The sequence below is a fragment of the Struthio camelus genome, chromosome Z (genome assembly GCF_040807025.1).
Source record: "Struthio camelus isolate bStrCam1 chromosome Z, bStrCam1.hap1, whole genome shotgun sequence".
NCBI lineage: Eukaryota > Metazoa > Chordata > Aves > Struthioniformes > Struthionidae > Struthio > Struthio camelus.
Genome location: NC_090982.1, coordinates 69,544,173 through 69,555,786, shown reverse-complemented (window position 1 = coordinate 69,555,786; position 11,614 = coordinate 69,544,173). Strand labels below are relative to the sequence as shown.

The 11,614-nt window shown below is 45.6% G+C and overlaps 1 protein-coding gene across 2 annotated transcripts in view; it reads right to left on the bottom strand.

Moving 5' to 3' along the window:
* LOC138064554 (chondroitin sulfate proteoglycan 4-like) overlaps positions 1-7,715 on the bottom strand; it is a 36,984-nt gene extending 29,269 nt beyond the window's left edge. Inside the window, exons 1-2 of one of the 2 annotated variants that reach the window (XM_068927692.1) lie at positions 7,538-7,715; positions 3-166 (exon numbers count right to left, since the gene is read on the bottom strand). In XM_068927692.1, the coding sequence (XP_068783793.1) occupies positions 3-166; positions 7,538-7,562 (189 nt within the window). In that variant the 5' untranslated portion in view covers positions 7,563-7,715. The remainder of the gene's footprint in view (positions 1-2; positions 167-7,537) is intronic. The other variant, XM_068927693.1, reaches the window with a different exon arrangement.
* Between the last annotated feature and the right edge of the window lie 3,899 nt (positions 7,716-11,614).

Sequence of the window (11,614 nt, the reverse complement as noted above, 5' to 3'; positions counted from 1 at the left end):
ACCTGTAAATTTCCTGAGCATAGCTCCATCAAACAATAATCTTTCTTCCCAGCTGCAAGGAAAAGCAGTCCATAGGGCCTGCTTGTTCGAAACCGCAACTGTAAAGACGTTTGAGAGGATGCTTCTGCCACGTTCAACTCCACAAAACTATCACCATAAAAGGATACTGAAACGAAGAAAGAAAAGCAAACAGGATGGTCAGTCACACACACAAAAATCTCTTTTCCTTATCTACAGCTGAATAAATATTAAAAAATACATACAACTTCATTATTTGTTATAACAATTATTTATATATATATAAATAGATCCCAGATATATAGCGTGGTTTAAAATCGGAAACAAAGACCAATTCTCTCCAATAGTTCCCACAGGGAATCCTAAGAACAGGGCAAGCATATTTAATACTTTCCCTCTAATACTCTCCCAGTTGCCATCTATCTTTCACGTCAGGCGTTTTCCTGAGTTTGTTACAGGCAGCATTATTTTGTAGCTGCCGAAAGTTTTCTCTCTGAAGCACCCATCTAGTCTGTCTTCGGACATACACCTTCATCTGTGACATCCTCTGATAAGAAGACCCACGGGTCTATTGCCTACTGTGTGAAAAACCACATTCTTTCATACGTTTTGCTCCATCTCTTTTCCAGGCTGACTAGTCCTAGCCTTGCAATCTCTGCCCAGTCCTACTGCCCTCTCCGAACGTTTTCCAGTTCTAGCATAGCCTTCTTGAGATGAAGGAGTGAAAACAGTACACATGGTCAAACCATGCACATAGACAGTGGCACAATCACACTGTTTTGTTCCCTTTTCCTTCCTAATAATTTCAAATATTTAATTTGCTTTCTTGACTGCTACTGAGCACGGAACTGATACACTTGTGGAAGTTTCTATCACGGACAACCTTCCTCCCCAGTGGTAACGGATAGCTTATTGACTATTATTTTAGATATGCAGCCTTGACTGTAGTCTTGATTGCTCTTCTACATCTCTTTAAATCTATCTACTGTGAATTTCACGTATGGCCTTTTGTTGCCCAGTCACTCTGTCCTGTATAGCCCTCTTACAGCTCTTCACGCTCTGCTCCTCTCTTTACTACCTCAAAGAGCAATAACATCAGCAAACTTTCTCATCTGATTGCTCATCCTCTTTACCATCTCATTTATCACTATACTGAACAGCACAGAGCGCAGAAATCTGCTGATAACTTCCTGCCTTTGCAAAAAAATCAACCATTTACTCTTACTCTCCTCTTCCGGTCTTTAATCCTTAGCTATCATTTATCCATAGAAAGACCTACATTCTTATCCAATGGCTGCTCAAAAGCCTTGATGAGAAACTTTACCCAAAGTCTTTTGGTAATCTAAATAGACCTTATCCACATTTCCCAATCCTATCTGAAAAACTCCAAGACATCTGCAAGGCAGAACTTCCCCTTGCAGAAATCTCCCCAGGGAGATTCTATCCTTTGTTAAACATCTAGTAATTTATCTAGTTCAGATGTCAAGCTTACAGTCATCTGGTCATCCACGCCTCCTCCAGAATCTTTTTTTAAACACTGGCATATAATATTCACCACTCTCCAGGCTTCAGGTGCCCAGGAAGCTTTAAGTGCAAGGTTAGACATTACCTTTAGCAAGTAGGCTTTTTTATCCTTGAGTTTTCTTAGCAATCTTGTGGATTAATACCAGTTTTTGCAACTTGGCAGCATCCATTTCATCTGTACCATAACCTTTTCAAATTATTTCAGTTTCACTCAAATTCCCTTCCAAGTCTTTCATTCCCCCTCCAAAAAAGAAATTCAGTTTGGGAATCTTCCCTCTTGCAGTAGATATCAATTTATTTCGCTTCTCTGCAGTAGCCATGCTCTTTCTGAGTAACTTATCAATATAACAGAAGCAATCAACTGTCTTCACAAATTGTCTGCAAGGTTTTTGTTCCTGATGTACTTAAGTGGGATTTAGTGTTAGCTTTGATTCCTTCAGCTAGCTGATCCTTGACCTTTTCCTTTTTTTTTTTCCTGGCCTATTTTCGTATTGCATCTGCCAGAGCTTGTGTTTTCAGCTTTGTTTGGATAAAATCCTTTTCAAGGATGCTTTGTTATTTCTAATAACAAAGATTTCTCTTTTTCTTTACTGGCTTCCTTTTGCCAAGCCTCCCAGGATGGCATCCTTTAGGAATGCCACTAGTTAAAAATTTAATTTGAACCTTTTAGCTTCATTTTCAGTCAGCCTTCTCATTTTAACACAGTTCTGGAGTGGATTCTTTAGTCTGTTCTTCTGTCCCTCAGCTGAACCTAACACACTCTGGTGACTCTTCAATTCAGACCAGATTCTGCACATTAGAGTACCAAGTCAAGGGCTCGATTTCCTCCTGGGGTTTCGTTAACCAGCTATTTCATGAAACAATTGCTAATAGTATCTAAAAACGTGCTTTATTATACATAAGAAATTCCAGGTAGCTTTCCTAGGAATAAGATTTCTGCAAACCCTACAGCCAAAAGCTAGGTAATGATGTGTTATACTAAGTGCCCAGAAAAACAGAGGAAAGATTTTTAGATTACTGAGGTACATGTATTTCTTGCAAAGGAAGAGTCATCACTGTGCACACAAGAATTATTTCCAAGCTGAACAGAAAGGAATTATTCCCCATTGATTTACTTCCAGAATAGAAGAAACTCTCCTCAAATAGCTCTCATATACCTTACAGGTCTTCCATAAAATCTACACAAGAAGAGAACAAATGCTGTTTGCTTGGGGGTTTGTTTTATATGGGCATATTTTTATTGCTCAGATAATAAAGAGAGTAAGATCGCTCTTTTAAAGTATTGAAATAAAGAACTAGAGAAAAAAACAACAACAGAAACGACTACACTTCATTGATAAGCAAGGAAATAGGCTAAATTTTTGTTATTTTTATATTAAGGTAAATTTATACTATGACACTGGCTAGCAATGTCACTGTCTATCTCAAACAGATAGGCTGTAATTGATTGTCCCTACCAGATTGTGCTTTGGATCTAATAATACAGGTAAGAAAGAGATTCTGACCTCCATCTTAGCAGATCAGACACAGAGATAACTGTCCTCCTGAAAGCCACAGGAAGCATAACCTAGTTTTCTGAAATAATCTGTCTTAATCAAAGGATTTCTCCACTTCTTTCAGCCATTGTAATAACTTTAGGAGAGCAATTTATATATAATGTTACGGGCACAGGAAGGTTTGACCTAGTGAAGATGGGACCCTTCTACTCGCTGTCTTAAGCTTCTGGAAGCAGTTACGTTGGTATTGCTACATGACATCCTAGCACTCCTTTGGAATCAAGAATGAGATTTCACTATCATCTTATCAATGAAGATCATCAGAAGTTAACAAATAAAATCCAAAGCTTTCACAGATCTTCATGTCTGAATTTTCATTATGATCACTGTAATAGAGCCCATAGATTTCAGTGGATAATTTCTGCATCAAAATTAATGACTACTAGTGGAACTTGAAAATAACTTTTAAAGACATCACATTTTCATTAGAGCCAAGCATTGTGAGGGCGGGGGCCCCCCACTGCATTTTGTTGAAAGCCATTGAACCAAAAGTTAAACTTATCTACAGATTACTAGGCACTATTTAGAATAACGAGAAATGAAGTTGCAGAGAGTTAAAATATATTTTGCAGTGTGCCACTGGAAAACAGTCCGGCGTTTATACTGGATATTAACTTATTGAAAAAGAAAAAAGAAACATGGGTTAAAGCTTTTGCTTTTCACTATAAATTTTAGAGTCAGAATCCATCACTGAAGGTGGGGCAGGAAACTCGACACCAACCTAGGCACTGATCCAGCACTAAATCAGATCTTGAGCCAAGACCACCTACTGTGCCTTAGCATGATTTCTGTTTGGTGCCCACCAAACTAAGAAGCATGTTATTGTAGTAAAGGAATCAAGTTGCTCTAGGGCAGATTCTTTAGAACGATTTCTGGATGAAACCACTTCAGGAGCGACCTCAGAATTACTCTGGTGCCATAGCATTTGAAAAGGGGACATCCTGTCCTGACCATCTGATGTGAATCATACCATTAAGGAACGTAAGCGGAGTTCAACCAGCAATACCAGCCTTGGAGCTCCCTTGCTATTGGAACATGTGAACTCAGTACATCAGCTAAGAAGCAATTCTTTTGGATTGCCTGAGCAGACAATGTATTCTAGTGTATGTCACTATGCCTCACAGGAAAAGACATGTGGAAGCAGCTGAGAAAACCTCAAGGCACAGTCACTTGGGATGCCAATTTAAAGATCTGTCCTACCTGAATTACTGGCTAATCTGTGACTCCCATTTCCCTCTCTCCTCCCTTTGAGCCCACTCCAACTCTGATTAGAAATTTCATGTTGGAGCTCTAAATCTTTCCTAACATTTCCATTAGAACAGATGATGCTTAAATGTAAAGTTTAATCAAAATTCTCAAAACTTCAAGTAATTTTACTGAAAACTGCCAACCAGCAGTGTGCATTACATCTTTCTTAAAAGCAATCACAAGAAACCAGGCCAGACACAGTAAAAGTCCTCAGAATCACAAAGCAAAGGATTCTCCAGCCTAACATCTAGCAGTAGCATTGGGTTGGCATTTTATCCCTTCACTCAGATATCCCGGTCCACCTCTAACTCTATGAAAAGGAAAACTTTCAGATTATATTTCCTGAGGCTTTCTACGGAAATATTTAAGTATACTATATCAAAATTTACCCATCCTACTGTACATTCATATAAGGAGATTTATACACATACCGCAATTAAAGATGGAATAACGGAATATTTAAAATCTAGACATCATAACTGAGATTCTGATTATTTTAGCTGTAGGGCAACCCAGCAATCCTTGCTTTTTGGGGACTGTAGATACAAGATCTAATTATACACACTAGCTTTTTTTGCCAGAATGTTACAAAGTTCATATACAACACAGTTCATGATCAACATTTGTTCTCTGCTATTAAAAAGATCACCAAATTCAACAAACAGCTACACTTCAAATCATTTTTCTCTTGCTTTCTCCACCCAAAACATAAAGCAGTAAAAGCCTTATCTGCCCTCTAGTTCCAAAACTAACAACCCCAGAAATGTATCTGCACGTGCTTTATGCGCACCTCTCCCAAGACATCCCAATTGTGAAACACCCCTTCAAGAAAATAAAGTTATGTATCTTTCTATCAGAAAGATGCAAGGTTGAAATGGAGGTTCTGTCCTAACAGCACACTCAGGCTAAGTGCAACAAACGCATATGATACCATTGGAGCCTGGTGAGGTACCGGTTTTGATGCCTATATTATGGCTAGGACATCTGTCTTAGTTATTTGGACTAAAAGGTTTCCCATTGTCCAGCTGAGATTTAGGCCTTAAAGATTTGTCACCCGCAGCTCATTCACGAAAATATAACGGGAACAGAAATCAACGAGAACAAGCAGCTCAGATTACTATTTATCCTCCAGAACGATAACGTTTTCCCAGCTGTCTGTTGACAAAGTGAGGTTTGTTTTTGACTCTCTACTGTTGTAGATGTTTAAGCAGAAGCTATGGCTAAGGGTGCACACTGTTTCTCCCTGTGACTGGTGAGAAAGGTGTGACCTCTCCTTTTGGAGGGCAGACCTCGCTACATTCCCCAAGTCTTTTCATGTTAAGCCTAAGCACATTCTGGAAGAGCTCACTTTTAGGCTGCAGAGAAACAGAAGTGGAATAGCTTTGTCCCCTGCTATGTCCCTCCACTCTCAAAACACAGAACAGTTACTTGTGTTTTGGTGCTGACCCGCTTCTTCTGTACTACCAAGTCTTGCAGGGTGCTCCAGCGAGAGGCAGAGGGGCTGTGGAATCTCAAGATGAAGGCAGGTTTCCACATAGTAAAAGTACTTTCAGGATACATTAAAGCATAGCGTGAAGCACCATTAAGTGCCTTCACGCACTACCTGCTAGGCAAACAGTAAGAGACGGCTTTAGTCCCAAAGAGCTTCTGCTAAGATGAAATAATTGGGAGTAAAAAACGCAAAGGAACTAGAGAGCAGCATCCATTCTACGGAGCAGAAGGGCGCATGAGCACAGGCCTTAAAACTTTCGTTTTTGTACTGAACTGCAGGATTATAACAAGAGAGGTAATAAATATCAGGTATCTCAAACTGCAGGCTGAATTGCTAGCTGTACAACACGCAGGTCCCGGCTTTGTTCTCATAAACTACAGGAAAAACAGCATGCAACCTCCAACATAAGAGGAAGAGTCTCCCTTGGGATGGGATGTGAGTGACAGAAGTAAGTGTTCAGAGCCTATTAATACCAAATATAAATAAGCTGTTGTGGTATGTTTATTCTGATTGCACAGTACAAGCAGAGCCAGATTAAAAAGGGCAAGCACATAAGTGAAAAAGAGAACCTAATTCCAGGTACTTAACGTAAGAAGCTTTGAACAGCCCTGTGTCAGAAAAAAGGTAGAAGGAGGGATTAAACAATACATTTGCAATTATCACGCATGCTCACATTCTGTACTACAGACACATGCCCACAGAAACAAACCAGTGCTCCTCTACTGATTCAGGGCTGACCCCGCTTCTCCAGGTGCTTCCAGATAAGAGAGCTGTGGACCCAGCTCCCACGGCTCCACCTACTGCACCCGTCATCCGCAGGGATGCCAGGCCTCTCCCTAGTGCACTCCACAGTGTGCTCGCAAATACTGCCCCAGCTCCCAGTCTGCAGCTTTAGCATGTTTTGTTTGTGCTGAGGTACATACCTGGAGCCATTTATCAGAAAAGACCCAAAGCAATTCTTTCACACACTTCCAATACCTATCCAAAAATGCTGCGATCTGCACATATATTGCTGTATCTAGTTATATTCCTTCCTTTCCCCTTGAAGCTGCCGGTAGTATGAGTGAAACCACAGTTGTGACTACAGGAGAATCTTAACTTCAGAATATACACAAAACGTTTTAGAGAAATAAATGTTGGCCTCTAACACTATTATACAATGAATAGTTCTTTAAAAGTGACTAATTTCTATTAAAACTACTGAAATAAGCTTCTCCAACTGCTGCAAAAATGATGCTATGAAGATGGCCCTTAGGATAAAAAAAGGATTCGTTACATGAAGTTTTCTTATGGAAAATAATTCTTTCATGCAAAAGTGTATTCTTAATAGTCATACTCCTATATGACATATTTTGTTGAAATTTTTGGAAAGGTTTATATATATTTCATAATATAGCAGTGATAGAAATTGCAGGGTTTTTTTAAATCTCACACAAATGGTAGAAGAAATTGCCATTACAGTACAATTGCCTGTTGGGGGGTACCCCTGGAAATGCCTCTTTCCAGATCGCAGACCCAGACCCCAGATCACGCTTGGAAAACTCCATTCTCCAAAACCAAGCGCAAACACTTCACAGAAGAGGAGTTCAGTCGATTATGTTTGCTACAAGGACAAAGCGCAGAAACAATGCAGCAGAATGACAGAGGGGAAACAGAGATACAACATAAGACAGTTCTTTATGAAAAAAATACCACTTACATATTAGTACTTTCCTGTCCTCCATGCTGGTAACAGATGACAGTGATAGTTACACAGGGGGCATGGGAAGAACGGAGGTGGAAAATGGGGTTACCAGATTTGCCTGTAACACCCTTCAAGGCTAACATAATCTTTGTTCAAAAACGAATTTTCTGAGTTAATCCATTCTTTGTAAGATTCACATTGCTTTATGGGTAAGTCAAACATTAAGTGAATTTGCAAGCATTTAACATTCACTTAAAACGTACACAGTGAGGAATATCTTTATGTTGAAGCTACAAATGCTTTACACACCACGGTTCCAGAGAAAAGGTAGTCCTATGGTTAAAAAACTGAACATCAAATGAATAGAGCTGACGTTCATTTCTGGTTCTATCAAAGAAACTTACTGAAGAGTTGAGAAAAATCATTTAACACCTAAATTTCAGTTCACTGCCTATAAAAAGCTGCTAATGCCTTTTTTTTTTTTTTTCTTCTCCTCCTCCTTACAGCCTGTGACTGGTTTTCCATTCCACTGTAGGATTTCAGGAGCAGGATCTCTCTTATCTCTGGGCACGACTACAGCTGCAGCAGAAACTAGAGGAAGACGCCAGAGCTGGCTTTTAACAAGCTGTCCTGATAGGGACGCCAGTCCACATGGGAGAGCAGAGTTCAGCAGCGAGTTAACTCAGGCGGAGAGTCCTGTGCTGTGGCACCTGTGTTACCTCAAGTACTCAAGCTGCACTGCTGATTCGTGCTATGTTACAATCTGGAGATGCACCTTCAGGCTCCGGCTTTGCCCTGCGCTGCCTGTGACAGAGGGGATGAGGAACGATATTGCAACAGGAAAGCAAAGAGTGGCTTCTTCACTTCAGACTTTCAAAGCAGCACAGGTTGGCCTAACGTAACTGCCAGCAAAATCAATGACAAAACCCTTAGATCGTGACATTTACAGCACTACTACTACCGGAGCAATTTCAGGGCAGTCAGAGCTCCATGGCATGACAGCTGTGAGCTATTTCCATGAGCAATTTAGGCACACCCTCACCCTCCCTGGAGGCTTTTTGTTCAGTAAAACCTGTGAAAACACTGCTTAGAGCTCCATACAGACACTGCGATTCTCTTGTGGAAACGGAAGATAGGCGTATTTCATTCGCAGCTGAAATTGTGTTTGTCGAAATTAATCCTTTAGGAAAAACTACCAATGCGGCCTTTATAAATCTCTCAAAAACCAAGAATTATTTTTAAAGCTCAAATTAAACGTTAAGGAGTTGGTTCCCAACTAAATAGCGAGTTCCCAACTAGTCCTTTAATCCAGGGAAAATATAGCCAGAGCGCGGCAGAAACTGACAGGCTCCCGTAAATCGCTAAAGAGAGGGAGCTGGGACAACTCGTTCACGCCACCCCGGACCGCACAGATTGCGGCACGCTTTTGCAACTGCTTACTGGCCCACTCTTTAGAATGGGCACTTAAGTAATAAATCTGAACACCAGTTTTTGGCGCTGTAGTTGTGTTCCTTTTCCTAATACATCAGCAAGAAAAATACATCTCAGAACTTGAGGTTTTTTCGCTGTACCGTTGCATTTGGTGACTTGCGGGGAGATCTGGGCGAGAAACCGCACCTTACCGCGCATCGGCGGCAGTGAGAGCCGCGGGCTGGCGGCCCGTCCCGAGAGCCGGGCACACGGCACCTCAGCGGCCTTGGCTCCCACGGGAAGGGGCACGGGCACCTCCGCAGGCGCACCGGCGCCCCGCTACCGGCCGCCCCCCGGGCCCAGCAGCCCCCTAGCGCTCCCCCCCGCGGCGGGCGGCCCACGGCGGCGGGCGGCCCACGGCGACGCCGCCCCACGCTCCGCCAGGCCCGGGCCGCGGCGGCGCCCCGGCAGCGCCTCGGCCCCCGCCCAGCCCAGCGGCCCCCGTCCCCCGCGGCCTGCAGGCAGCGGCGCCCCGCCGCCATGGGGCAGCCCTACCTGCGAGTGCCGCCTGCCTGGCGGCGTGCAGCAGCAGCAGCAGCAGCGGGGCGGCGCGCAGGCCGCCGTCGCCCCCCCGCCCGCCGGCCATGCCGCTGCCCTGCCACGGCGGGGCCGGAGCGGCGGCCCGAGCCGGCACCCCCGGCGGCGGCGGCGGCGGCGGCGCTGGGGCCGGGGGCGGGGCGCGGCCCCGGGCGGCGGGAGCCTCGGCGCGGCGCAGCGCGGCGGCTCTCGGGGGGCCGCGGCCGGGCGCCGCCCGCCCTGCCCAGCCCAGCCCACACGGCCCCGCGCCGGAAACACCGCCTGCGGCGGGGCGCGGCGGTAGCTGCCCCGGCGGGCGGCCCGGGCCGCGGTGCCAGCCTTTGCTCTCTCTCTGCCCCCCCGCCCGGGGGAAATGCGGCTTTCAGCCCGCGGGAGCCGCGTGGTTCCCCAGGCGAGGAGCAGCCCGGCCTCTCCCGCTTGCCTTGCCTCTCCGCAGCCGGCCCGTCCGGCGCCTGGCGAGCGGGCGCTGGGCCCTGGAGAGCCGCTGCCCCGGCCCCCCAGCTGTCCCGGGCCTTGTCCCTCGTAGCGGCCCGCCGCGGCAGCGGTGGCCCGCCGGTCCGCAGCCCAGGCAGCTGCGAACCTTGTACGGCTCCTGAGGACCTCATCAGTTCTGGCATGTGACATACGTCCGTAGCTACCTGTCTTTGCTCACGCTTGGGCGTGTGACAGAGCTCTCTCCTGTGCTGGCCGTCCCCGCACTCGCGTAGGGGTGTGCCCGTGGCGGCTCCACCTCAGCACAAAAACTGGTGCGTAGGGGGGAGTTACAGAGTCCTTTACAAGGTGATGGACGTTCTGCTGCTCTCCAGCGTACAACAACAAAATCTTCTCACCTTGTTAGTACTGACGAAGCATCACAGAATGGTTCAGGCTGGAGAGGACCGCAGAGGGTCTGCAGGCCAGCTTCCTGCTGAAAGCAGGGTCCACACTGAATACAGACCAGGTTGCCCAGGGTTTTTGTCAATGGGGTCTTAAAAAGGTCCAGGGATGGAGGCTTCACAGCCTCCGTGGGCAACCTGCTTCTAGACTTGGCTATCCTCACAGCAGTAATTGTTCCTTTGTGTGAGGTAGGAACTGCTCAGTTTTAGTTTGCATCTATTGTTTCTTGTTCTCTGCTGTATGCCTCTGTTAATAGCTTGGCTCCGTCTTCTCAATGGCCTCCTCATAGGCCATTGGAAGGCTGCTGTGAGGGCCCCCAAAACCTGCCCTTCTCCAGGCTGAAGGAGCCCTGGTCCCTCTGCCTCTCCTCACAGGGCAGGTGCCCCAGCCCTGAGCATCCCGGTGGCCCTCCGCTGGACTCGCTCCAGTTTGGTGGAATCTGTCTTGTACTGGGGAGCCCCAAACCAGAGGATGCAGTGTCTTGGTGTGGCCTAAGAAGTGCTGAGTCAAGGGGGACATTCCCTTCCCTCCGTCTCCTGGTTGTGCCCCTGCTCCCACAGCCTGAGACGCCGTTGGCCTTTGCGGCTGCCGGGGCCCCAGCTGGCTCCTGTGCAGCTCGCTGTCCCCCAGAGCCCCCGGGGCATTTCCACAGAGCTGCTCCCAGGCGGTCCGTGCGCGGGCTGGACTAGCTGCCAGGGGCTCTGCCTTCCCAGGGACGGGGCTTGACATTGGTCCTTGTTGAATTTTCTGATGCTCCTGTCAGTCCATTTCTCCAGCCTGTCTTAGGTCCGGAATGGAGTTCCTGCCCTTATGCATATTGACTGCATTCCCAAGTTCGGTGTTGTTCGCAGACTTGATGAGGATTTGTTTTGGCCTCTCCTGCAGATCATTAATAAGGATATTAAACCGGACAGGACCCAGTATAGACCACTCTACTTGGAATCAGCCTCCAGGCAGAATGTGACCCATTAACCACTACCCAATGAGCCTGATAATCTTGAGAATGAATAACCTATGCTATTCTTGTGTTGTAGGAGAGAGTTATCTTAAACCTATCGGGCAGGTCAGTAAACATTTCAGCACTGCTTTTTATGCATAAAGTGTTTTTGAAAATTGACTTTTGGACTGTTATTTCTCTGCAGGTGCTGTATGACTCATACCCTTACTTGAAAAACTGACATACCATGAATTTTTTGCTTAACAAACGTA